Below are 26602 nucleotides of genomic sequence, written 5' to 3' on the forward strand. Positions count from 1 at the left end.
CTGAGCTTGGGGGTCCACACCCTGGTGCAGCCCTGCCAGGAGTGAGCAAGCCCACTGTTCTCACTGACCCCTTTTCTGGGGGCTGCACTGACCCAGTGGCCATGCCGAGAGATGGGGAACACGGCATGGCCGCTGCTGTTGTCTCTCCTGGGGATGGGCAGGCAGAGGAAGGTGGCCCAGGGAGCCCGCCTTGCTCTGCTCAACCACTGCTCACCCCGTTCCACTGGCTCTGGCTCCTGGTCCCTCCCTGATGCATCTCCAGACGGCTGCCCTGGAATGGGGACCTTCCCTTGGGGAGTGGAGAGAAGGGGAGGGGAGACGGCTGGCTGCGAGGAGGGGAGGAGTGGGCACGCGACTTGCCAAGCACATCACTCCACAGCCCAAAAATCGCCAAGAATACCATTTTGTAATACGCAACTGCTAGTTTTGAGGAGGCTGTGAAAGGGTTTGTGTTCTCCTGAGGAAATCAAAAGCTGAAATGTTGCGCAGCACTGAAAAAGTCTCTCTCTTAATATGTGGTTTGCATAATAATATAGCACGAGTTTATGATGCAATTCAGTTGGCTTCCTAAGAGATCGGGTAACCAGGATAAAATACATTGGTCCTTTGGAGTCCTGCTTTACTCACCTGAGAGCTCTTTCTGAGGAAAGCCTCGAGTATTTCATGAGCATTTTTGCGATCCTAGAACGCTAAAACCAGGGTCGCAACACAGCGATACCCAGAACTTGTAAAGAAATAAGGGTCTTCTTGAGACGTACTCGAGATGCGTGCACTGGGTCCGAAGCTGGTGTGAGCCAGGCTGGCAGGTAGGTGCACCAGGACTTTGGGCAGACCCAGGAGGAAGGGGCAGGGAAAAGAGGGCAGGGTGCTGTGGCTGAAGGTGTGCGCCCTGCGAGGCACCAGCGGGTGGTGGGCCGCCTCTCTTCAGCTGCTGCGAGGTGGCTGGCTTTGCTGGTTTGGGTAGGGGAGCGACTGTGGCAGCTCTGGGGCGAGGTGCGGTTGGCACAGCGTCCTCTCTCCTACCAGTGCCGTACCCAATTCTGCACGGCCTCCTCTAAGGACATTAGGGAGGTGTAAGTCCTTTTCACTGCATATCCTGATCTCACAGGTGAGGGATGTGCCATGAAGGTGGCAGCGATGTGTTTCCCTGGCTCAGAGTCCCGGCTAGCATGCAGGTTCCTCTCCTTTCCCAGCACGGAGGCCTCCCTGTCTGGTGGGCAGAGAGCGGGCTGAGACCGGGCAGCTCTGGGGCCTCCTGGTCCCCACATCAGCTGCAAAAACCAGAGAAAGGAAAGCAAAGTGCTGAGACACGGCTAGATCCTGGTGGCATCTCCTCGGCTTCCCGGCCAGCAGGATGGGGTCCCTGTGAGGCAGCCTGTGGCTCCATCTAGTGCCCGGGCCAGCCTGGCCCCGGGCCAGCCCTGCACCCATTGCTGTGCAGAAGGGCCAAATCGGAGCCCCTGGCAGCCAGCGAGGGCACCCTGGCCTGAGGCAGCCACCCCAGGGAGCCCGCTCCCTGCTCCTGGGCAGGCAGGTGCGGGAGGGCAGTGCTGCGATGGCATCCAGGAGAAAAAAAAGCAACAACAGGGAATACTCCAAGTGTCACTGAAGGAAATCATCAAGTGCTGCCTGACGGCAGGGGACAGGTCTCCCGTGCCTTGGAGAGAAGATGCTCTTTGGCACAGGAGATGCCTTTGGCATTTCACCCATCCCAGTGCTCACCCACCCGCTGCTTATCGCTGAGGGGGGCTCTTCTCGGGAATGGCTGTCCTGAAACTGATCCCTGAGGAGTGCTGGGAATGACCTGTCTCAACACCCAGGTCTGCCCAGCCTGCAGGTAAAGCGGCACTGGGAAAGTTTGCCAGGCTTCCCAGCTAGGGATTTACAGGAGGTGAGGAAGATAGCCCAGCTGCAGTGCAGGGGTGGCGGGGGTCCCAAAGGCTCTGGCCCTGCAGGGAGACCAGGCTCCCTCCTTCTCCCATCCAGACAGCAAGAGAGAATAGTATGATCTCCATGGCCAGGACAAGGGTGCAGGTGAGTGCCTCGAGTCTGCCCATCACCCTGAGGATGGGTCTGCTCAGGCGGGGAGCCATGCGGAGGAAAATTCCACGTCAAAAGCTCCTGGTGCTTGGCCATCCCCTGAGCCCCGGTGCTCCGGGCCTCTGGGCACCCTGGTGCTCGGGGCAGCCCACTGCTCCCAGCTCCCCTCTGCCTGAGCAGGGCTGGAGAGGGCGCGGGGCTGGTGATGCTCTGCCGTGGCCATAGCGGTGCCAGGCAGCCAGGGCTCCTGGCAGGGACCCGTGCCCGCCAGCCTGGCAGGCTGCACCCCTCCGTCCTCCCCCGGGTGGGACGGCCTGGGCAAAGCGCTGAGTCACCCCAGCTGTCCCCTCCCGCTGTCCCCTCCCGCTGGCCTTTCCAGCAGGGACCGGCCGGGCAGCTGACTCGGCAGGAGGCCAGGGGCACGCGGAGCCCGGGGGCTACCCCGGGGCGGTGGCCGTGTCCCGCTGCGCCCGCAGCACTGGCTACACCACTGGGGCCAGCGAGCGAGGTCAGTGCCCCCCCCCCCCGCGCCGGTGCTGCAGCGGGGAGGGCCGGAGCGGAGCCCGGGGTCCCAGCGCGCAGCCAGGGGCAGGCAGTCCCCGTCGGGCGCTCCCGCAGCGCCACGGAGGGTCCCACGCAAGCCGGCCCCGCTCCCGGAGCCGTGCCCAGGGGAGGCCTGGCAGGGCTGGGGGGCAGCGGGGCGGGGGCGCAGGAGCCCCTCGGGGCCGCGGATGGGGATGGAGGCAGAGGTGGGCATGGGGACGGGGGCCGGGCAACGGAAAAGCCCCACTCCGCACTCAAGCACGCCTCCCTATGACCTCACCCGCCTGAACGGCAGCCGTGACGTCACGAGGCGGCGCCGCCGCGGTTGGCTGCAGCCGCCGCTCGTCGGCCGGCGGAGCCCGCCTCCAGGCCCCGCGGCGGCCCGGGTGGGGGGGGACGCGCGACGCCGGCCGCGGGCGGCCCGGGGCGGCGGGGAGGGCTCGGCTGCGGCGCTCAGGTGGGCACCGGATCGGAGGGGGCGTGCGGCGGGAGCGGGGCGCAAGGGGGCACCGGGGACCGTGGCGCACACGGGGGGCCGTGGCGCACCGGGGGAGCGGCGCGGGGGGGAGCGGGGCCGATCCGGTGCGGTCCCTTCCCTTCCCGTGCTGCCGCCCCCGCCCCTCCCGGTGGCCTCGATCCGCTGGCCGCAGCCCAGGGCTGCGCGCCGGTGGCGGCGAAGGGACACACACGCACACGGAAACTTCCAGCAGCGGTGCCGGGCCGGGCAGCCCCGGCAGCGCCGTGTTTACAGCCGGGCCGGGCGGGGCGGTCCCCGGCGGCACCGCCCCGCCGCCCTCACGGTGCCGTACGGCTGCCGGTGCCAGCGCCGCCCTCCCCGTCAGCTGATGCGCCCGGGCAGCGCGGGCGGGGGCGAGTACCGGCGGGTGGTGGGGGGTGGCGGCACCCGAGGGTCGGAGGGGGGGCTGGAGCGGCGGCATCCCGCTGCCGTCCCCGATGCGGAGCGGGTTGGCCGGTTGAAGCGCGCCGGGGTCCCCCGGAGTCCCTGCTGAGCCCTTAATCCGCTCCAGCCGATAAGCACCTTAGCGGGTGCTCCCGCTGCCTCCCCCCTGCCCCAGGACAGAGCCCCCCGGCGGGGCGGGAGGGGAGCTGGGGCAGCTGGGGGGCAGTGGGGCCGGCAGCAGGGATCCCTGTCCACTTGCTTGGGCAAGTTGGGGTGATGCAGGTGGGACAGTGGCACGGCAGCAGCAAGGGGTCCCCGGCCGGGGCTGTGCATGCACCCAGGTGGCCGAGGCGCAGGCAGGGTGCTGGGGAGCTGTGTGTGGGTTGCTACTGAGCCGCTCTCGGGGGCACCTGTGGGGCAGCCAGGGCATCTGGGCAGGGCAGGCAGCCCGCCCTTGCTCTCTTCCACCTGGCACTGCCTGATCAGGACCCCCTGATGTTGCCTTTTCCCCCCCGGCAGTGACCCCGCGGGACAGCCGCACGTCATGGTGGACTACTACGAAGCGCTGGGGGTGAGCCGCAATGCCACCGCCGAGGACATCAAGAAGGCGTAAGTGTGTGGCAGGCGTGACCCAGCCACCCGCCCACGCCCCACGCCAGCAAGGCGAGGGGTCCCTGTGGGGCCAGTGGGGACAGGGCCCATCTCCAGAGGTGACAATCCAGCTTTTGTTTCCTTTGTGCAGAGGCCAGAGCAGGGCTGGGCTTCGCTGCTGCACAAAGGCATCTTTTGGTGGGGTTTGGTCCCTTTGTCCCTGTTCTCAGCCCTGGGGCTGGGGATGGAGGCGGGAGGTGGGTCTCGCTGGTGTTTGGAGGTGGCCGAGGGCTGGGGTGTGGGGGCTCTGCTGGCATCAGGGTCGGGGGGCTCGAGCTCTCAGGGTGAGGAGCAGCGTGTCGTCCGGCAGGGACGTGGGTCCCGTTGGCAGGTCGCGTGCTGCACCCCAGCACTGCAGGGGAGCCCTGGGGGGACGGGGCCTCCCGCAGCTCCCGCCTGGCACCCTGCCCAGGTCTTGCTGCTCTCGCTGGGGTGAGGCATCACCCAAGGGGAATAGGTGCAGACTGGTGGCTTGCTGGGGGGGGGACAGAGGTCCCTGCTGGGGGGGCTTCCTAAGAGCGGGTGAGGGAAGCTGGGCAGCCTGGGTTAACCCCAGCTATCTGCAGGCAGGAGGAAAGGGCTGCTTGTGCTCACCTGGCCCCAGGAGCCCCCCAGCAGCCCCTGGTCCATGTACGCCCACGGTGGAGCCCAGGAAGGCTCCAGAACAAACCTGTGAGCATCAGCCAGAGCAGGTGCCGAGGGCAGCTGAGGCGGGCACGGGCTGCCACAAATAATTGCTCGAGAAGCAGAACCAGTCCGGAAAGCTCCCGTTTGATGCCTGAGGCTGTGGGCCGCTGGGTGAAGCGGCCTTGGGGTGCCCCTGCCCGCAGGGTCAGAGGTGTGCACTCAGGGGGGTTGCTGGCCTGGGAGCCCCCGCTGCCTGAGGGCTGCTGCATGCCCATCGCTGCCCGTCCCTGCAGGTACAGGAAGGCTGCGCTGAAATGGCACCCGGATAAAAACCCAGACAACAAGGAATACGCTGAGCAGAGGTTCAAGGAGATCGCCGAGGCGTACGAAGTGCTGTCGGACAGTAAGAGGCCACGGTGCTGCCTCGCATGTCCCCCCCTGCCCTTGGGGCTGCTCGCGCTGGGGTGTCCTGCTGCTGGGCTCGCACGGGTGGCATCCCTGCACGTCCCCGGGAGGCAGTGGGTCCCTCCAGCTTTACCAAAACCTGACTTGCAGGGCTTAGTTACGTCCCCACACATCCCCCAAAATGGCTCTTGGGAGAGATGCTGAGGTGTTGGCCTCCGGCATGAGGTCTCCCCAGCAGGGCTGAGGCTTGTGCATCCTCACCCCATGTCCCAACTTGGGTTTGGGAGCGGTGCCGGTGTGGCGTGGGCTCATGCCACCCCCCTCCTCTTGCTCCCTGCTGTTCTGCACCTCCTTTGGCTGGGGAGGGTGTCGGTGCTCCTGCCCATGCCTGGCAGCCAGCTTCCCCGCAGCCCCCTTTCTTCTCCTTCCAGAGCAGAAGCGTGATGTCTACGACCGTTACGGCAAGGACGGACTCATGGGAGCAGGTGCGTGGCTGAGCAGGGCCTTGGGGATTAGTGCAGCTCTGGATACAGCCCTGTCTGAAGACCCAGCGTGGGTCTGCGCCCCCCAGAGCTCCCCGCCCTTCGGGGGGTTCCTACTCAGGGCTTCACTTAACTCTGAGCCTCTTCCCTCTGACAGGACCAGGGGGCTCCAGGGCCGATGCTGGGGCCCCCGAATTCACCTTCACCTTCCGCAGCGCTCACGATGTCTTCCGGGAGTTCTTTGGCGGGCGAGACCCCTTCGCCGACTTCTTTGGTGTGTGTGGGGCAGGGGGGGGGGAGTGGGGCTGGGGACCGGTTCTGGGGCACCTCTCTGTCCCCGGGGCAGCCACTGCGCTCAGGGACAGAGCGCATGGCTGACCCCGGCGGGGGGTCCCCACGGCAGTGGCCTGCCCCTGGCTCGCTAAGCCGTGCGGGCAGTGCTGACGGGGGGGCCCTGCCTTCCAGATGAGATGCTGCCCTTCTCTGAGCTGCGAGGACCTGGCCCCCGGCACCACGGGGGAGGCCACTTCTTTTCCTCCTTCCCAGGATCCTCAGGTAGGAGACGCTGCCAGCCCCTGCCCGGCAGGGGAGTCCCGGGACACCACATCCCCCTGCGCAGGGTCCGTCCCTTGCCTTCATCCTGCCCCCCACCCTGGCACCGACCTTGTTGCTCCCTTCTCCAGATTTCTTCGCCTCATCCTTCGGCTCTGGCGCTGATGCAGGGCTGGGCTTCCGCTCCGTCTCCACCTCCACCACCTTCGTTAACGGCAGGCGCATCACCACCAAGCGGTGAGGGCAATGCCGTCCCACCTCGCCCCCGCGGACCCTCCTCATCGGCAGGCCTCGGACCCTGCAGCTTGCCGCTGCAGTGCTCTGGCTGCCTGGCCCTTGACTGTCCATCCGTCTGTCTGTCTGTCTGCAGGATTATCGAGAACGGGCGGGAGCGGGTGGAAGTGGAGGAGGACGGGGAGCTGAAGTCGATCCACATCGATGGTAAGAAGCGGCACCGCAGACCGACTTGTTGGGGTCTGGCAGTGTCACGTCCTAGCGCCCTTTCCCTTTGGGGACCCCTCTCCTCCTGTGGGGTGGCCGGGGGGTGCTTCATCCAGGCTTGGTTTTGAGCTCTGGGGAGCTGGGGCGGACACAACCCCCGTCCCCTACCTCTGTCCCCACAGGCGTCCCTGACGACATGGCGCTGGGGCTGGAGCTGAGCCGGCGGGAGCAGCAATCCTTCCCCAGCCCGCGACCCCCCTCGCCCCCGCCGCCCGGCCCGCACCGGCCCGCGAGCTCCTCGCCCGTCTGCCTCTACACGGACAGCGAGGATGAGGACGAGGACTTACAGCTGGCCATGGCCTACAGCCTCTCCGAGATGGAGGCTGCGGGGCACCACCGAGCAGGTGGGCACGGCCCTGGCGCCCTACCGGCACCGGGGGGCAGCCCCGGCACCCCGTCCTCCGCCTGCAGAGCCCGCGGTCCCCAGGGGGGGCCGGAGCAGGAGCCGCTGGGGGCTGGCGGCCGTGCCGCAGCAGGGCACGAACCTGCCCCCAAAGCAAAGCAGTGGCACTGCCCCTTGCTCTGAGCGTGGGGCTGGGGTTGTGCCCCCTGCCACGGGGCAGGGAAAGGGGGGGCAGGGGCTCACTGCCTGGGGCTTGGCCCCTGCCTCCCCCAGCAAGGGAGAGGGTCTTTCCTGCCCTGTCTCCTTGCTGCTGCTCAGGTGGGTGGGCGGCTTGGGGGCACCCCGGGGTGGGGTGGGGCTGCCAGAGTTGGGGGTCGTGGCTGGGAGAGGGGTCCTTAGTGGGGTCTTGGGAGGAGGGGAAGCTCCCTGCCCTGGAGCCTAGAAGGGTGGGGTGCCCACGGGCAGGCGTGCCCGGCTCTGCCAGCTCCGCTCTCCCTGCCCTGCAGACGGGCGGGGGCTCCAGTCGGTGCCTCAGTGGCTGCTGCCTGCCCCTGCCAGGGCTGGGGCTACTGGGTCGGGCTGGGGGATACTGGGTCGGGGCTCTCCCTCCTTGCCAGGAGGCTCTGCTTGGTGCCTTGTGTCTGTCCCCTCTGGATGCTGTCGCTCCTGCCTCTACCCGCTCCTCCTCCTCCTCCTCTGTCCCCCCATCGCAGACCCTGCCTGGTCACCCCCTTCCCTGCAGGGCACTGTGTGTGTCCCCCCGCCCCGCCTTGGCCTGGGGGCACTGTCCCTCCCTGCTTCCCGCAGCAGCAGTGACTCTCAGTGATGCTCACAGGCGTTCGCACCTTCGCCATTGCCCTGATCCTGCCTTGGCTCTCCTCCTCCTCCTGGGACCTTCCTCCCTCCCTCCCTGCCCCTCCCCAGCCCTGGGCCAAGGAGGGTTTCACGGGTGCTGTTGTGTCCCCCCCTCCGCTTGTCTCCCCAGGTGTGTTCTGAGGCTGCTGCGCCCGGGGACCGCGCACGCCCATGGAGGCTCTCCCAGCCAGGACTCCGCTTTGTCCCTGCACGGCCACCCCCTGCCACCCCCTTCCCCAGCACCCTCTGGCTCCGTGGGACGTGGGGGGGGGAAGGGGGGTGCACAACAGGGCTTATGGCCAAGCAATACCTGGGGGGTGGAAGGGTGCCCCGGGCACCATGAGGTGGTGGGGAGGGTGGTGATGGGGGGCTGGAGTGGGACTGCTGTAGATTAGGCTGCTGGGGGGTGCTGGCGGCAGGCAGCGAGGGGCAGCATGGCTGGGCTCAGCCAAGCGGGGCTGGGCTCTGCCCCCCTCCTCGCTGTAGCCCCCCGTCCCTGACCCCCTTCTGCTGACAGCCGTCAATAAACCTGTTTGCAGTAGCTGCCGCCTGCGGGGTGTCTCTGGGCTGAGGGCTGCAGGGTCCCCCCAGTCCTTGCCCGCAGGTGGGGGGGGCCTAGGCCCATCTGCACTTGTCTGGTGGTTGTGGGGTGCAGGGATGGGGGGGTCTCCCAGTGCCCGCCCCACCCACACACAGTCAGAGGCCAGGCCTGGCTGCAGCTGCACGAACGCGACACGAGAACTTTATTCACATCAAGATACAAAATTATATTTCTCTAGAAATTTCTCTTCGGCTCGAATAACGAGGCGGGGAGCAGACGGAGGGGACCTGGGGCTGGGCCAGGCCCCCCTGCACCCAGTGGTCCCCCCAAGGGTGGGGGATCCCTGCCCACCCCTGCCCCCCTCCATGGGCACAGGGAGGGAGCTGAGACAGGACTACCAGGTTGGGGTGCAGGAGAGTGGCTGGGGGGGCCCCACGGCCATCTCCCCACAGCATCACCTGGTCCCCTCCTCGGCGGGGGACAGGGGACATGAGCCCAGTCCCCTCTGCGGTGGCAATGGGGTGCCGGGCCCCGCCCGCAGAGGGGCTGAGCCCTGTGTCCCTGGGGCGAGGGGCAGGGGGGGCTGGGGTGGGGGGGGAACAGAGCCAGCAGCACAGACAGCATGTTACAGGGAGAGCAGCCCCACGGGCAGGGCGAGGGGAGCGCCTGAAGCTGGGGGGGCATGGGGGAAGACGAGAGGGGAGGGCTCCTTGCCATCACTGCGGCAGCGCCTTCAGGATGGCGTTCACTTCCTCGGCCACAGCCGTCAGCGCAAACTCAAACTGGTCCTGCGGGGGGCAGAGGAGGGGAACGCGAGGGTCCGCGGCTCTGGGGGGCTGTGCGCGCTCAGGGAAGGTAGGGATCCCCGGTTTGGGGGGTACCTTGGTCTGCACCATGCCAGGCCGCTGGTCTCGGATGTGCTCCAGCGTAGCAGCTATGTCTATCTCCTTCACCCCTGGGGCAGAGGGGGAGAAGGGTGCTAGGAGGGGGTTCCAAGGGCCGAGCACATGGCCCCACGCCCCCCGGACAGGGCAGAGGCGGTGCGGGCCTGCACCTACCTTTGGCCATTCGGTTCAGGACCATATCGACGAGAATGTACGTCCCGGTCCTGCCTGCACCGTCACTGCAAGACATGGATGCTTGGACCGGGGGGACGATGGGCTCCAGGGGCTGGTCCTGGCCAGCAGGTCCCAGCCTCGCAGCCACCCCCCCGGCCCGTTCCCCCCTCCCTCCCCAGCGGTACCTGCAGTGCACGATAATAGGGCAGGAGCGACCCCGGTAGCACTTGTTCACCTTCCTGCAAGGACAAGAGGGAGCAAGTCAGTGCCCTGCCCTTCCTGGGACAAAGCTGCATCAGGTGCCCCTCGCTGTGCCGAGCCGGGGGGAGCAGCAGGTCCGGAGGGTCCGGCTCATGGCTCCTCCTGCCTCCCCAGCAGTGCTGGGCATGGGATGGGGACCATGGGTGGAAAGGGGCTGGGGCAGGGAGAGGAGCCCAGCTCCTTGGGTGTCCAGCCCGGGGAGGGGAGCAGCGTCAGGACCCCCAAAGGGAGCAGCTCTGGTCCGGTGGGGCGCGAAGCTGGGGGCCAGGCGCCGGCGGGGCTCCCGGCATTATCCATGCAGCAGGCACGGCTGCCAACGATCACTTTTGTGACTATGCAACTGGAGCCAGATTACTAGCTGCAAATCACAAAAATGACGCCGGCAGCTGCGAGAGAGAGACAGAGACAGACAGAGAGAGCGTGAGCAGAGCGGAGGAGGACGTGCTCGGGGACCCCCCCGCTGCCCTAAGCGGGGTCCCTGGCCCCATGTGCCCTGGGGACGGTGACTGGCCAGCCACTGGCAGGAGCCCACCACCACCCAGGGACCCTGAGACCCCAGCAGGCACTGCCTGCAAACCTCCTGGGAGCAGCCCCCGCCCCACAGCTCTCGCCCCAGGCTAGCTGGGGACCCGCCGCTGGCTGTAGCCCTGGGGAGCAATGGGTCACAGCTGTTCAAGGCTGGCTCTAGAGGTTTCTTCTTGCACCCATGGCTGGGGAGGGTGCCAGGCAGTGCTGTCCCCCATGCCGGCTCTGGGGAAAGAGCACTGTCCCACCCTCAGCGTGAAGGCTGGAGAGCCTTAGCAACCTCTGCCGGAAGTTCCTTGCCCACCAAGTTCTGCCGAGCATCATCCCAAGCTGGCCAGAATCTGGTTCTTCTGCTCCTCCCCATGCATGGCAGGCCCCTGTTCCCCCCACCAGTCCATGCCACACACCAGCAGCGATGTCCTCCCCCACCAGTCCCCACAGTCGGGACCACCACCGGCTCCCCCAGGGCTGGCACGGCGCTGGGTGGGAGCTCACCTGCGGAAGTCCAGGAGGGGCCGAGTGGTAGCGGGGATGCCCTCGGCCGGCCAGCTGAGGAAGTGGAACTGCGTCAGGGTGCGGGTCTCTTGCGACTGCACGTTCTTCAGGTAGAAGCTGCGCACCAGGAAATCCTCGCACCAGATGTGCTCCGACACCAGGTTCACCTGCCCGAGAGAGGCAGCTGGTGGGCATCAGCACCAGGCGGGGGGCTTGTGCTTGGGGAAATGGGGGCTGGAGGATGCTCCTTGCCCTGGGCTACCAGCCACACTTGCCTCGTAGATGTGGTAGAGCGAGGAGCCTTCATCCGGCCAGTAGCGGTCACACTGCTTGACGCTGTCCTCGGCCAGCGGGCTCAGCATGACGATGACGGTGCAGCCGTGCTCCCACACCATCTGCGGGCAAGATACTGGGGGTGTGACCACTGGGTGACAGCCCAGGCAGGAGGGCAGTCTAGCCGCTGTGCCACATCTGGTGGGCAGCAGCCAGAAGGTCCCCAAGGGGCTGGCACAGCCGGGTGATGCTCACCTGCCAGAAGTCAGCGATAGTGTGGGACAGCGGCCCCTGCGTGGCGATGTACGCTGGCATCCGCGGGTCGTGCTCGATCTGGAGGGGGAAAAAGGGGTGTCAGACTGCACGCTCTTGGGCCAGGGGTTGGTGACACCGGGAGCAGAGGGGGGATACTCCAGGGGCAATGGGAGAGCTGGGGAGGGATCTCTGAGTGCCGCAGCCAGGAGGGAAATGGATTTTAACTACGTCTGAGCAATGGGGCAGGTACATCACTCTCATCCGTAGCCCACAGGGATGTGGGCTCAGTCCAGCTCCGCCCCAGGGTGGGAGCCTCGCCTGGGCTGAGCACATCATGGAGCGTGTGGCAGGGCAGGAGCCCCGGTGCTCACTCACGATCGGACTGGCGTTGATGAAGTCGCTGCGGGACGGGTTGCTCTCAGCTTTCAGCTTGATCCGCACGTGGTCATCTGGGGAAACGGAGGCCAGGAGATGTGGTGAGTGTCCCAGGGGGAGCTGGGGGCACGCTCATGCCGCAGCCTGCCGTGGCCCCAAGCATCCCTGTGCCCCACACCACCCTCCTGCCATGGCCCTGGGAGCTGGTCCCTGGCGCAGGGCAGCCGGGATGCTCACAGGGCACGTAGTCGGGGTTGCGGTTCTTCTTCAGGTTGGCTTCGCTCTGAGCGATGGAGCAGATGCTGGGCTCAGCCTGGTAGGCACAGAGAGCCTGCCACTCCTTGGCCAACCGGTCCCGGTTGCGAAGGTGGTCCTCCATGTAGGCCTGGGACAGAGAAGCGGGGGTCAGCCCAGCAGCCTGGGGCGGGGGGTACATGGAGGCCTGGGGAGGGGGGCTGCCACCCCGCCAGGCCTGCTTACCAGGATCATGTGTCCGGTGGAGATGTCCATGTTGGACTGGACAGGCTCCTCGCACCAGGAAGGCGTGCTGCTGTGGGAGCTGGGGCTCGGCTGTGGGGCGTCGCTGAACTGGGATGAGACACTGCTGACCCGCGAGGTCTCCGCCGGCACTGCCGGTGCCTCAGTGCGGCCAAAGAGAGACTTGGCAGCCATGTGCTGGCGGCAGAGCTCCTGGGGGACCCCAGCAAGAGCCCTCTCCCTCAGCCACAGCGCTGCCATAGGGCAGCCCTACGCACCCCAAGCGATGCTGATGCAGTGGTGCCACATCCCGCAGGGTCCCGCACCCCGTGGGGTCTTACCTGGTACTCGAAGGTGGTGTCGGCAGCACCCTCAGGCCCCAGGGCGGCCAGGCGCTCCTTCTCCCGCTGCTTGGCATGGCGCCGGAGGCAGAAGGCTGCGGCGGCCACGATGGCGATGCCTGCCACGCAGGCCAGCGCGATGAAGGTCAGCAGCACGGAGTGGAAGCCGTCCCCGAAGCGGGACGGGCGTGAGTAGGCAGCAGCCTCATTTCGCTGGGGGCAGAGCCGAGCAAGGGTTAGCGGGGAGCATCTGCATGGGGCTGGGGGCAGGCAGAGACCCCATTCTGCACCACATTCGGGGCTGTTTGGGGCTAAAAGAGAGCAAGGGCACTCGGTCCTGCGCTGATTCTCCCAGCACCCTCAGCTGGGGCAGAGCTGGTGTCACTGGAGTGAGGCACGGAGCACCCACCGGCGTGTCGCATGGGGTGTTGCTCACACCGGTGTCCCGGGGGCTGCGGGAGGGGGCAGAGCCTGGCCAAGCTCCCAGCACCCAGGGCTGCTCCCCAGGGGAGCCCCAGCCCGGGCTGCCCCTCACCAGGGTGGGCAGTAGCCCCACGGAGCTTGGGTTCAGTGAGCTTCTGCCCAGCTGGAGGTCAGTGAGGGCTGGATTTGGCCCAAGGGGTTAACAGCAAAGGATGGGCCACTGCAGCGCTGGCCGAGGGCGGCAATCGCTGCTCCAGGGGGACTTCCCCAAAAGGGGCTGGCTCTCCTGTGCAGCCACTGCTCCACAGCAGGACACAGGGGATGTGCCGGCACTGCCACATCCTCCCCATTGCTCTCCTCAGCTGGGACACAGAGCAGCCCCTGCCATCTTGCAGGCAGTGCCTCCAGGGCTCGCTCCCTGTGGCCGGGGCCGGGTGGGAACAGCCCAACCCCTACCAGTCCCATGCTGGGACGCGATGGTGTTGAGCCCTTGCTGGAGGAGTCGTGCACGCCCCCAAAGCCGAGACTCCCCAGGGCCTTATCCCAAAGCCACTGGTGACCAGGATGCTGCCCCCCAACACCAGGTCCTGGGGCAGCACGGGGATGCCGGGGCACCACCACCAAATACTCTGTGCCCAATGAGGTGCCAGAGCTCAGCATTACCTCACTGCCATGGCCTCCCATTGGCTACAAGCCTGATGAGGTTACCGAGGGAACACTGCACCATCATCACCTATGTCATCATCATCATCATCGCTTGGGGATGCCCCCACCCCAGGCGTCCCATTGCCGCCTGCCCCCCAGCCCTGCCAGCCCCGGTGCCTGGGGGCCAGTCTGACTGCTGCCAGGGCCAGCAGCTCCCAGCTCCCTGGGGCACCCAAGCAGGAGCAGTCCTGAGCCCCTGGAGGTGTCAGAAGGTCTGGAGATGCCAGCAGGGCTGGGGGGACAGAAGGGACCTTCCTCCCAAGGCCTGTCCGGGCCCTGCTGTCCCCCTGCCTCTCTACATCTCTCCTTCCCCAAAACTTGCACCAGTCCCACCAAGTTCAGAGCCTGCGGAGGGGATGAAGGAAAAGCACAAGCTGGTCTGGACTGGGGAGGTGCGTGCAGAAGAGGACTCGCAAAGCTGCCTCGGCCTCTCTGAGCTCCTGCTCTGTCATCTCTGCCATCTCTCCCCAGCTCCTGACACTTGCCACATCAAAAGGCATTGCCATAGCGACGCTCCGCATGTTGCTGATGGAGACAGGTTGCCTCGGTGGCCAGGCCACCCCTTTCTCCATGGCCTCCTCCTCCAAGGTCCCCCCTTCCTTCCTCCCTGCCCATGGCTTCAGCCACAGAGCAGGAGGATGGGAAACAAGGACCCCGAGCTGGGGGTGTGCTGCACCACTTCCCCTCCGGCTGCAGTCCCCCATCTCCAGCCCCTGCTCCATGCTCAGGAGACTGTTATTGGGGGTCCCCAGAGGAGCACAGGGAGGGGGTGCCCCTCTCCAAGCAGATGGCTCCTGCTTCATCCCTGCCTTCAGCTGCTTTGCCGTTCTCTGGGGGCATGATGGTATTTTGCCTGCCTAACCATGGTCTCTGGGGTGCTCTGGGCACAGCTAAGATGGGGCGCTCATGCTGGAGGGAGGCGAGGGTGAGGATGAGCCCTGCAGGGTGCAGCCTGCAGCTCCCCGGTCTTGGATGAAGTGGGCGAAAAGCCTCTACGAGACCCTCCCAAACTACCTTCAAACCCTGCGGAGCTTTTGTTTTGGAAAGAGCCGAGTGCCCTGGGAGTGCAGGCGGCTGGGCAGCATCACGCTGCCGGGTGGGAGGGGGTCACTGGAGCGGTCCTGCTCCGGCCCGTCCCAGATAACCTCTGCTCCTCGGCTGCCCCACAGACCCACGGGGACGGCTCACTCACGAAGAGCCCTGTGCCTCAGGGCTGGGGGGCACACAGCAGGCTTCCCGGCTCGAACCCGGCGGCAGCACAGCCATGGCCCCGTCCCCGGCCGCCCCAGCCCCGAGGGGCAGGCATGCCCACTCCTACCTCTCCCACTCCTGTTTGCACAATCTTCAGGCCCAGCTCTGCCTCCAGCTCTGCCTTCACTTGCTCTGCGGATGGAGAGGAGATGGTCAGAGGGGTGCTTCCCCTCCACCCAAAAGACCCCCCCAGAGACAGAGCCAAGGGATATCCCCAAGAGCCGCCCAGTTCAGCCAAGAGCACTGGGATATATAGTGGGAGCCCCCTCTTCCCGGTCCCTGGGAAGGGGCACCGCATAACTGGGTGGAGAAAGAGAGGAGCAGGACCAGAGGGGACCCCTGCCCAACTCACCAGCCTGGCTGGCCACGTCCGCCAGCGAGAGGTTCTGGGTATTCTGCCGGATGCGGAAGGTGAGCGCAGGGCCCACAACGCTGCCGGGGTGGGGAGGGGGAGACACAGCATGAGACTGGGAAGCACAGACCCCCTCCCCACCGCAGCCCGGTCCCTTCTGCCCCCCCCCCGCCCAGGGTGGCTGTGACAGCAGCACCCCACGGCCCCACTCCCCCCACCTGATGTTGATGAAGCTGGACGTGGAGAGATGGAGGTGCTCGGCCAGGAGCTCCAGCAGCCGCACGCCAGCGGCCAGCCCTAGGGGCCTGCGGGGACAGTGGCAGGGTGAGGAGCAGGCGGTGGGGGCGAGGGGAGAGCCCACGCTCCCTGCGGCCGGGGACGGGGGACAGGCAGGCTCAGGGAGTCCCATGTGTCCAGTGAGGGCTGTGCTGGCTGCAGGGGTGTCAGGGTGGGCAGGAGGTAGGAGCTCAGGGATGTGCGGTGATGGGGGTGAGCTCCCCCCCTCCTTGCACACGGGTGTGCACACACGCTTGGCTGAGCCCGTCCCAGCCTCTCGCCCTGCAGCTCTGGCCTTGGCAGGGGCCGAGAGAGGAAGGCTTTGGGGTGGGACAAGGGCTGCAGGTGGAGAGGGGATGGGGGAGCTGACACCACCAGAGACCCAGCCCTACCAGAGACCCAAACAGGCTCAGCAGAGCATGTGGAGCCCTGACAGCTGGAGGGGGGGGATACAGACCCTCCAGAGACGCACACCCCTTCGCCCGACCCCCAGCTCTCACTTCTGGTCCGTGACGATGTAGCCGTACTCGTCCGGTGGCTGTGTGCCCCGCTGCACCTCACTGTCCTTCGCCTCCGTGTAGCTCTTCTTCTCCACCACAATCGGCTTCCCAGGGCTGAGCGCATCCCCACCGTGTCCCCGCTGCGGCTCAGCCCGGGGTGCTGGCGAGGACACTGCCCTGCCCCTCGGCCCATCCCCTGGGGAGCTGCTGGCTGGGATTTTGGGGGGCGGCACTGTGGAGGAAGGGGGCACTGGCTCCTCTCCGTGCTGCATGTCCCCCTCTGTCACCTGGAGGTAGGGAAAGGGAGAAGCTGGGACCTCCAAGGAGAGCCCTGAGGGGCTGCCCCCCTCAGACTCTCCCCACATCCCACCTGTGGCGTGGTACCTCCTCCAGCACCGCCCTGCTGCAAACCCACCCGTTTCGCTGTGGGCACTTCAGGGCCAGCAACACCTGGGAAGGAGAGAGGCAGAGGTCCTGCAGCACTCATCCCGAGAGGCAACACCCTCTACCCCAAAACAGGGCGTGCTGGCACCCACTGCTGCCAGCCCTGATCCTGCGCTCCGCTCACCAGAGCTCTGGAGCAGCTGGAGGACGGTGGAGAGACTGCTCAGCTGCTGGGGGCTCAGCTCCGGCAGCCCCAGGCCGTAGCTGGCCAAGAGGGAGGCCAGTCTCTTCACGGCAGCGTCTGTAAGAGGACACAGCGTCAGGTCAGATGCTCTGCATCCGCACGGGGACCACGGGCCGGGGGCGCAGCAGCTGGGGCAGGGGGTCGGCAGGATACGCTGCCCATGGGCATGAAACCAGAGAGGAGGGAAGAGTCTGAGCCACGAGGAATGTGGCTGTGGGAACAGGATGGGGACGAGGGCTCGTGCCTGGCTGGAGGACATGGTACCCGTCTGTGCAGGGGGTGGCTGGGCAGCCAGGGGCGCTGGCTGCTCCCTCTCCTCCATGTCCCTGTAGTCACCGGGGAGCCGCAAGCTGTGCTGGAGCCTGGTGCTGGCAGGGTCTGGGCGGCCGGCTTTCTCCCTGGGCAGGGAAAGCATGCCCAAGTCCTGGAAGAGATGCCCCACATCCGTTCCTGGCTGCCCACCATAGGAGGGCACAGGGCTGGCCCCAAAAAGGGCCTGGGCAGGCACCCGGCCCAGCAGCAAGGTGGTCTCAGGGCTCTGCCTGGCTGAGCCGCTGGGGAGCTGGTGAGCACCATCCTGGTAGCCGAACTGCAACCAAAACACACAGCCATCACGGTCAAACCCCACAGGTCCCCTGCCACCCCACGCAGAGCATCTCCGAGCCGGGGGACACCCCTGCACTGGCAGAAGGCGGATGCTGGGAGTGCAGCAGCCCCCTGCCCATCTCTACCTTTCCACCCGGGAGAAGAGGGCTCGCCCCCATGGCTTACCTTGTGGTAGGAGTAGGGATTGAGCAGAGCCTCCTCGTAACCCAGCGGGGGTGGGGGGGGCAGCAGGAGGTGCTCCAGGTACCGCTGCACCAGGGGGGAGGGAAGCAGAGGCGGGGGCTGCCCCAGATGCTGAGCCACGGGCAGGCCGGGGTCTGCGGGGAAAGGGGCTCGCCGGGTGGAGCTGCGGAGGGGCAGGAACCTTGGAGGCAAACAGCACTTGGGGTGACTCACCTGGGTAAGGGGGACGTCCCCCACCAAAACCCCATTTGGGGGCCAAAGCCCTCACTGCCCTGCTGGGCTCTGCTCGCAGGCTGGCGGCAGGCACTGCCCTACCTGTCCCGGGCCACTGGCTCCAGCGAGGGCGGCGGGCGAAGGCGAGGGATGCGCTCCATCTCCTGTGAGATCACATACTGGGTGATGCCGTCCTGCCATGAAAGCCCTGCCGCGGGAGAGGGCTGTGAGACGCGGAGACCTGGGGACCGCGGGGTGAGCGCACAGGAGGCCACCCTGGTGTCCTGACCCTGTGCCTAGGTTTGGCCCCGCTCCTCCCAGAATCAGCTGGACTCCTCCTCAGCCCACCCTGGCCCCTGGGCCAGCGGGACCTCAGCTAGCCCTAGTGCCACTAGGCAATGCTGCCTGGTACCCTCTCCTTTCCAGGCCACAGTGACTCCCCCCATGCTCCCCCCTTCACCTTGTGCCATGAGATGCCGCAAGACATCCTGCAGGCGCTGGAGCACGGGAGAGGTGACCTGGAAGTAGGGTCTGTCCTGCACGGAGCCTGCCTGGCACTGCCCAAACAGCCCATCTGCAAGAGAGGGGAGGTGGTGGGGCCGGATGGGTGAACACCCTGCGGTGAGGGTCTCTGGGCACGGCCCCACCTTTCTCCTGCCATGTCCCCCCCTCCCCCCAGGCAGCCCTGCACCCTCCACACTCCCTTGGGAAGGAAGAAGGGATCCCGTACCCCCTGCTAGCCACTCACCCTGCACGCACACCTCCTGTGGGGAGCACAGCCTCCGGTCAAACAGACAGCCTGGGACAGACAGACAGACAGGCCAGTCAGCACAGCATCCAAGGGGGGCTCCAGCAGGGTTTGCTCATCACCAGCTGCTTGGGAACACCCACTCTCCAAGAAAGTGCCACGAGGGTGCAGTGTGGTGATGGGGTGGGGGGACCACAGCCTGGTAGCCCCGTGCAGGTCCTGGGTACCGCCCCCCCCCCCAAAGTCAAGGTGAGGACTGCATAAGAGCCTGACTCTGGCTCTGGGGAGCAGGGACAGGCCTGGAGTTTTTTGGGGTGCTTGCAGTTAGGAAAGGAAGGCTGAGGGGGCAGAGACCTGCAAGACCACGTCTGTTGCCCTCCCACATGTGGCACGATGAGGTAGGGACACAGCCCTGCACCCCGTGACACCAGCGACCCACTCTCCCTGTAAGGGGGACCCCAAAGCACGCATGCGGGGGGGTGGGGGGTGTGTGTGTGTCTCTCCGCCCCCTTCGCGGCGCAGCACTTGGGCAGGGGGCGGCTTCCCCCTTCCTTTCCCCCCCCCCGTCTCGGTCCAAGACCGTCAGCAGCGAGACGGCAGCAGGCGATGACTCAGCCCCGGATGGCGAGGAAGGAACGAGAAAACAACCGGGGGGAGGGGAGGGAGGGGCCCGCCGAGCCCGCCGGGGGGATGGGGGTCCCCGAAACCTGGGCACCCACGGGTCCGGTCCCCCCGGTGCGGGGACCGAGGCGGGCGCGGAGCGCGGGAGCCGCGGGGGCGGCGGGGCCGGGCGGGCGCTGTCCGCGGTGCTGAAGCGGCGCGGCCGCCTCCCGCCGGGCGGGGCGGCGGCCCCGGGAGGCTCTCCCAGGCAGGACGGAGGATCGGCCGCAGCTGCTCCGGCACCGTCCCCGCCTGCTCCCGGACGGAGAGGCGTCCCGCCGGAGAACGAGGGATGCAGCAGCCCCCGGTAGTGAGTCAGCGGCCACCGGGGCCGTGCCGTGCCGGCGGGCTGCAGCCCTGCTAGCTGCAGCGCACCCGGGTCCCCAAGAGCCCCGGGCAGCAGCCGCATGGGCCGAGCCGGAGGAGAGCAGGTGCAACAGCCCGCCCTCGCGTCCCGGGCCGGGCCGAGCCGCGCTCACCGGCGGAGGGCGGCTAAAGGGCATCGGGGTCCCGGCGGGAGCCGCCGCTCAGGGCCGCTGTGCCGGGCTCCCCATCCCTGCGGCATCCCCAGGCACCAGCTTTGCCCCGGGCAGGGTCTCTAAGCGAGCACCGCCCCGCTCCCGTCCCGTCCCACCGGCACGAGGGGCGGCAGCAACTCTCCAGCCGACGGGGTGCCCCGAGGCCAGCACCACCGGCCCCGGCAGCCCCAGGAGAGAAGTGCCCCTCGGTGCCAGCGACGCACCCGCGGTGCCGGCACCAGGCTGCCCTCTCCCGCGGGCCAGGCCTGCCACTGCGCGCCGTGACAGCATCCACGGCAGAGGTGGCAGCGCCGGCCGCGAAGCCCCCTGCGCCGCCGCTCCCCGGGAGGCGCCCCCCGCTTCCCGCGCTGCCCGGGGCACGGCCCTGCCCGGGGCCCCCGATCTCACCGTGCGCGGCGGTTGCGGTAGCGGAGGCGCCGCCGTCCCGCAGCAGCCCGCGGCCGGCCAGGAGGAGGAGGCAGAGGAGCGCCCGGAGGAGCCGCCGCCCCATGCTCCGCTCACGGCCGCACCATGGCGCACCCGCCGGCCGCGCCCCCGCCGCCGCCGCCAACCCGCGCCCCGCCGCGCCGCGTGCCCTGCCCACCGCCACCTCCCCGCGAATGGCGCACGGCACACAGCTGCTGCGCCGCGCCCCCCTACGCCGCAGCCAATCAGAGTCCCGGGGTTCTTTTCCCCCCACGTCGAGCTCACGCCCCCCTGTTATCGAGCCAGGCCAATTACGTCGCGCCCCGCGGGGAGACGGCCGAGCACCGCGCCAATTGCAACCTCCCTGGAGACGAACCACGCCCCCCCGGGGGTGTGCCACCGCTCCAGCAGCGCCTCCGCCAATCACCGCCTGCCCCTTCCCAGCCCTGTGGCCCCACTGGCTCCCGCGCCGGCCACGCCCCTGAGACGAGCCCAATGAGCGGGGGGCACCGTGCCACACCCTCACACCCCGCCCAGCGGCACCGCCCCGGGAAGGGCAGAAGGGCCGTGGGCAGGCCCTCCCACCCTGGTCAGGGCCCCGGCAGCAGCTCTGGGGCTGCCAGCGCCAAGCAGGGCCCAACAGCATCCCCTTGGCCATGGCAGGGCAGGCTGATTCCCCTCTCTCCCCCCCCCCCCTTCCCTGGAGATGGGGCCAGCCCCAGCACTGCAGGAGGCAGAGGACACCCTCCCCCCCAGCTCTCCCTGGAGGCAGGGGCCAAAGCTGGGACCCCCAGCACCCCCCACCCAACAGGGTGCTGTGGGGGCTGCTCCCGGCCCCAGAGGAGAGCACAGTGGGGAGCCACTGGAGTCCCCAGGTGCATCCCCCCCGCCCCAGCCACGCTCATGGACCACTCGCTGGTAAGACAGAAATGCTTTAATATCCCCAGGGCTGCACCCCCAGCTGCCCTCCACCACGCTCAGTCAACCACCAGGCTGCTGCTGACCGCCGGCAGGAGCTCGAAGAAGCCCTGGAAGGAGACAGGTCGTCAGGGTGGGCTGCGCAGGGTGGCTGGGGGTCGGGGGGGACAGGCAGCGACTCCCTGCCAGGTTACGCGTGCGGCGTCAGAGCAGGCAGCTACTCGCTGAGAGCAGGACCGCGTCACCATAGTAACCCATCACTGACTCAAGGCTAGCGCTGGTTGCCATAGGAACCATTTGGGAATGGCGGTCGCCAGGGAAGGCTGGGCTGCGAAGGAGCACCTCCGGAAGCAGCCAGTACCTGCGCTGCCCCAGAAGGGTGGGGAGCCCCACAGAATGGCCCAGCTCAGCTCCAAGGCTGGATGAGGACACGGGGATGCAGGAGGTGTGGAGCAGTGGGGAGAGGGCTTTGGTGCAAGGCCAGGGAACACGGGGCTCACCTTGAAGAGGGTGATGCTCTGGAGCACACCTGAGGTGCAGCACATCTCCCGGATGGAGTGCATGGCCAGCTGCGGGCAGCCGATGTCCAGCACACGCAGCCCCAGGCGGGAGGCCAGAATGGGGCCGATGGTGGTGCCGCAGGGTGTGTCGTTGCGCACCATGAACTCCTGCACGGGGACATGGCCTCAGCAGCTCCCCACGCTGCCCCACAGCCTCCCACACAGGCCCCTGGGCCTGAAGGGAGGTAAGCCAGGATGGGTAGGCAGCACCATCCCTGAGCCAGGGTGCAAAAATCCCCCAAAGAAGGGACATGCTCAGGGCAGGCCCTCCCCTCCTGTTCCTGAGCCTGTGCCCTGAGGCAGCCCTGGAGCTGGCACCCCAGAGCAGCAGGCAGCTCAGTAACTGAGGGGTGGGGGTCTGGCAGAGGCCCCCTCTCCTGAACCCAGGGGCAGGGCCACAGCCCAAGCTGGTAACGTTCATGGAGGGCTCACCCAGCCCCGCTCACCTGCAGAGGGACACCCACACGGGCTGCGATGTCCCGGATGACTGCTTCAGTGACAGCCGTGGAGGCGTAGCGCTGGTTGCTGTTCACTTTGATGACGGGGCCCTGCACAGGGGAAGGCAACGCAGGCCTGTGATTGGCACCGGGGACAGTTGGCAGCTCTGGAAATACTGTGCAGGCAATGCTGTCCCTCCCCAACCCACCAGTCCATTCTCCCCTCCCCAGGTGATCTGTGGGGATGGGGACAGCCCTGCCATGGGGACAGCCCCAGCGCAGAGCAGGGAAGGGCTCCAGGGCCAACGCTGTGGTCCCAAGTGATTAACACCAGACACGTGGCACAGCCAAATCGTGCTGCGGGAAAAACATCTTCCGTTCGAGTGCCGTTGAGTTGCGCCCTGGGACCATGCTCCGGGGAGCAGCTGGGTGCTTCACAGCACTGCAGGATAGACGGACAACACCCGTCCCAGCCCAAAGCAGAGGGCTGCCCTCACCTTGTGGAAAGCTGGACGATGATTCTCCTCATGCTTGTCCCTGCAAAAGAGGAGTTTCATACTACAGCCCTCCCTCCTGGCCACAACAAGGACTCTCCTGTCTGTACTCCCTGAGGAATGACAGGGATATGTGCCTGGGCCTGCAGCACTGCTCAGGCTACTCACACATAATTAGGGTGCACAGCGTGGGCCATATCGGCGCTGATCATGTATGACTTGGCCACAGCCTCCTCGAAGGCTGTCAGGTTTTGCGGCGATGCCGAGATCCGGCGCAGCACCAGTTCCGTCAGCAAGGACTCCGCACCCTGTGCACTCTCTGACCCTACCTGCCAAGGACCACCATCAGCATGACCCACACAGCGCAACTCCCCGGCACCTCAGGGGCCAGCTGAGTGACAGGGGGCTCCCCAAAGCCAGCAGAGCAGCTTCCAGCCACACCAGTGCTTCCCACCACTGCCTGGGCCATGCTCCACGGGGGGGTAATTAAGCGCCTCCTTGCGCCACCAAGGCCTGAGATCTATCTCCTGCTAGGCATGCCTGGGGGAAGGCGAAGAACAGGGAGACCCTCCCTGTACCCGTCACACCATGGCTGTGCCCCTCACCTCCTCGTTGTCATAGAGTGCGATGAGACGCACATTGGGCTCCTGGGAGAGGGAGGAGGGTGCTGCACACGAGTCAATCAAGGCCTGCAGGTTTAGAGGAGAAAGGACACCAGCTTGAATGCCACCCCATTTTGAGAAGCTCAGCACTGAGCCAGCAGGAACTTCCCCAGGAGAGCCCAAAGCACTGAGGAATGGAACTGTGGGCACACACTTTGCCCAGCGAGTGCAGGAGTCACCCCTAGGAGCTGCTGGGAACCCCACAGACCCAGCAAAGCTGGCAGCCCCTATCCAACCCCAGATCCTCCAATGAGCCAGACATACCCCAGAGGAACAGGCCTCCCTGAAGAGCTTTGGGCCAGCCCAGGGCCCCGCTAAGCTGGGCCGGGGTGCATGGGGGCCACGCTGCGGCCTCCAAGCTCTGTTTCCCCTCCTCCTCACCTGCAGGGCGCAGTAGCAGCTGTGCAGGTTGTCCAGGCGGGGGGAGAAGATGAACTCATCGAAGGCACCACCCAGCGTCTGCAGGCAGAGAGCCAGGAGAAGCAGGGGACAGGCTCCGGGTCACCAAAAAGTACCTGCCACTGGGTCCCCTTTCCAGTTCCCTCATCTCTGCCCCTCAGGAGCTGCCTCCTCTAATTCCGCTCAGCTCCCAGCCCTGGCATGCCCCAGGCAGAGGAAGCGTGACAGGTAAAACCTGTGTAGTGCCAGCCCACAGGCTGTGTGCAGGCAGAGGGAGGCTCCTGCCCTTACTCACCGCTGGCTGCGTATCTGCCAGGCACAGTTCCAGCTCCACAATCTGCTCTGGTTTCACCCCCAGCTGGGGGCAAAGCAGGGAAAGCAGGACAGGGCTGTGCCGCTCTGCCTGGGAAGAAAGCAGAGCTGCGGGAAGTGCAGGCAGTGGATGGCAGGGGAAGCTCCCTGTTCCCCCTGGCAGAGCTGTACCACACCCCACTCACATTGTCACGGTCCCCCCTCCTACCAATACATCCCACGTTCAAGCCCCTGCCTCACACAGGACAGAAGGGCCATTCGCAGAGCACAGCGAGGGACTCTCTGTCCCCTGTGCAATCCCCCCTCCCTGCCCTGCCTCCCCAGAGAGATTGTGACAACTTTACGGGGGCTGCACCCCCTTTCTACACAATCGCTGCAGAACAGGGTGGGAACACTGGTGAGATGGCTGAGCAGATGTGCACACAGCTCTGGGGCAGAATGGAAGGTTTACCAGCAGTCCATGGGGAGAAGGGGAACATGCTGGCAGGTCCCTGAGGACTGGAAATCAAACGTGACAAGTGTGAGGTCCTAGCAAGCGCCCCTACTACTCCTTGGCACCTGGCTCACCTGGGCTGCAGCATCACAAGGTGTGGCCTCCATAAGCACCTCCTTTTCCAGCTCCTCCTGCACAGCAGTGGCCAGAATAGGAACCCTGTGGGGAAATGGTGCCGTTAGCTCCCAGGGCTTTGCTCACCTCTCTTGCTTGGGTCACACACAACCCCAACCCTTCCTGGGGTGCCTGCCTTGCTCCTCCAGGGAGCAACTACCATGCTGAATGGAGCAAGGACACATATTTCAAGCACAGATCTACTGTGCCACCTCAGGACACCCCAGTGTCCTTTCCCAAGTCGCAGGCTTGAAAGCATCTCCTGGGAGGACTCTACGGGGCTAAGAAAAGCCATTGCAGACCTCCCCACTGTGATGAATGACCACCAAACGGAGAGAGCTGAGGCTGGGCACCACTCCAGCTGGGTCCCAGCCCTCCTTAGGGCTGGCCAGGGATCGGGGCTGAGCCAGGCCTTACAGGTGGTGCTCAGTGTTGGGCCCGAAGTTCTCATTGATGCTGCGCTGCAGATGGATGGCCAGGTGAGGAATGCGGAGGACAGGCCGCTCCACACGTACCAGGCGCTGCTCCAGGCGCCCCGTGGCCGGGTCCTGAAACACAGGAGGACTGCTGGGGCCAGGCCTGCAGGGCTGAAAGGTTGCCGTAGGTCCCACTCTGGGTGGGAGTCACAGACTCAGAGCTGGGGGCACACAGCTAGCTCACTGTGCCCATCCCAAATCAGGCTCACCTTTATGATCACCCTCCCGGCCACGGTGAGGTCACGGTCAAACCAGGTGTTCCAGATGCCCCCTCCATAGGTCTCCACGCCAACCTGCACCATGCCCACCTGCCCCCGCTTGGAGCGCCGCTTCACCTGGCCGAGAGCAGAGCTGCCACTGCTGGCACCGCAAAGCCCCAGGGACTGGGTAACTGGCGGGGACTGGGCAGAGCATGCCTGGAGCCTCATCGCTGACCCTGTCAGCACAGGGTGCTGAGAAGTGCTATGTGGGACAGGGGACACGGAGGCAATAACAGCAGGTGGAGCAACGGCAGGGGGTCAGCACGGGCTGCTCTGGGAGGTGTAGGGACCCAGCAACGCTGCTGTGGGGCACAGGGTGGGTCAGGGTAGTTTTTGCTTGTGGCGTGAAACTGGAGGGCACCAGAGAAGGCCCCAGCCCCGGGGAAGGCACCCGGCTGGCCTTACCCTGAGGCAGGGGCTGTCGGTGTGGGCCCCCAGCAGGCTGAACCCATTCCCGGGCTGGAACCGGCCGCCGACGGCGAAGGCAATGAGGGTGGAGTAGTTCCTGGTGACGAAGTACTGGGGGCAGAGGGGCAGGGGTGAGGGCCGGCCGGCGGCGCCCTCCGCACCGCCCCGCCGCGCTGCCCCTGGCCGGGCCCACCTTCTGCGCCGGCCGCACCTCCCAGTGCTCCGTCTCCTTCAGCTCCTGGAAGCCGGCCTGCAGCAGCCGGCTGCGGCACTCGGCCACCACTGCGGGGCGGGGGGAAGAGCCGTTAGAGGGGGCCGCTCCGAGGGGAGGGGGAGGGGAAAGGGGGGCCGGGCGGGCCCGGCGGCTCCTCACCGTGGTAGGGCGAAGGGCTCCGGTTCACGAACTTCACCAGCTCCTGCGCCGCCGCTTGCGCGGCCTGCTTCGAGCCCTGTGCCGCCGCCTGCGAGCACCGCCGTCACCGGACAGAACCGAGGCCACCCCCACCCCGGGCCGGGACCCCCCGTCGGCCCGGGGACCCCCCCAGCCCCGGGCAAGGCCCGACCCCCGCCCCGCGCCCGCCCGGTACCTGCATGGCCGCCGCCGCCACGCCGCCACGCCCCGTGCGCCCCCTGCTGGCGCGGAGGAGTGCGCCCAGGCGGTCCGGCACCGCGCACGCTGCACTCTGCACCCCGCACCCTGCACCCCGCACCCTGCACCCCGCACCCTGCACCCCGCAATCCACACCCCGCAAACCTGGCGCCTGCCAAAGCCAGGGCAGAGCTGGGGGCTGGGTGGGTGGAAGCCGGGCACAGCCAGGAGGGGCTGGGGCGGGAGCCAAGGGGCAGGGACGGGCTCCCCAGGGACGGTCACCCATTGCTGCCCCGGGGTGACCCAGCTCCCGGCACCGGGTGAGTAGGGGCCGCCCGGAAACAGGGCTTGGCCCACGTCCCTGTGCTGCCCAGGGGTGCAAGTACTTGCCAAGGGCTGGGTATCTTTGGGGTGAGTCAGTGGTGTAAGCCCAGCTGCAGCCCCCCCATCATTGCTGTTCCTCCGCCTGGGCGCAGCTCGGCCCTCACAG

The 26602-nt window shown here is 66.9% G+C and overlaps 3 protein-coding genes across 3 annotated transcripts; 1 reads left to right on the top strand and 2 right to left on the bottom strand.

Annotated features, from left to right (window-relative positions):
• Positions 1–4028: 4028 nt before the first annotated feature.
• Positions 4029–8155, top strand: DNAJB2 (DnaJ heat shock protein family (Hsp40) member B2; the record flags this gene model as incomplete). The annotated part of the gene is made up of 9 exons (XM_082001455.1): positions 4029–4093; positions 5056–5165; positions 5599–5652; positions 5807–5923; positions 6115–6204; positions 6333–6438; positions 6572–6642; positions 6825–7046; positions 8031–8155. 9 exons carry the CDS (start codon positions 4029–4031, stop codon positions 8039–8041), a joined length of 846 nt encoding a protein of 281 aa, XP_081857581.1. The 3' UTR covers positions 8042–8155.
• Positions 8156–9157: 1002 nt separating this feature from the next.
• On the bottom strand, positions 9158–20075 carry PTPRN (protein tyrosine phosphatase receptor type N; the record flags this gene model as incomplete). The annotated part of the gene is made up of 23 exons (XM_082001729.1): positions 9158–9229; positions 9323–9396; positions 9500–9564; positions 9685–9738; positions 10781–10947; positions 11056–11175; positions 11309–11386; positions 11684–11757; positions 11921–12068; positions 12164–12373; positions 12502–12714; positions 14948–15012; positions 15233–15312; positions 15451–15537; positions 16009–16295; positions 16379–16458; positions 16577–16693; positions 16901–17225; positions 17408–17606; positions 17741–17846; positions 18099–18212; positions 18387–18437; positions 19973–20075. 23 exons carry the CDS (start codon positions 20073–20075, stop codon positions 9158–9160), a joined length of 2889 nt encoding a protein of 962 aa, XP_081857855.1.
• Positions 20076–20967: 892 nt separating this feature from the next.
• On the bottom strand, positions 20968–26116 carry DNPEP (aspartyl aminopeptidase; the record flags this gene model as incomplete). Its single annotated transcript, XM_082001185.1, has 15 exons — positions 20968–21018; positions 21409–21576; positions 21915–22016; positions 22403–22442; positions 22568–22728; positions 23005–23088; positions 23443–23520; positions 23756–23863; positions 24340–24424; positions 24797–24927; positions 25065–25190; positions 25521–25634; positions 25717–25805; positions 25897–25984; positions 26111–26116. The coding sequence occupies 15 exons, from the start codon at positions 26114–26116 to the stop codon at positions 20968–20970; spliced, it is 1431 nt and encodes a 476-aa protein (XP_081857311.1).
• Between the last annotated feature and the right edge of the window lie 486 nt (positions 26117–26602).

The sequence above is a fragment of the Phaethon aethereus genome, assembly GCF_964289735.1.
Source record: "Phaethon aethereus genome assembly, chromosome: 6".
In the NCBI taxonomy this organism is placed as follows: domain Eukaryota; kingdom Metazoa; phylum Chordata; class Aves; order Phaethontiformes; family Phaethontidae; genus Phaethon; species Phaethon aethereus.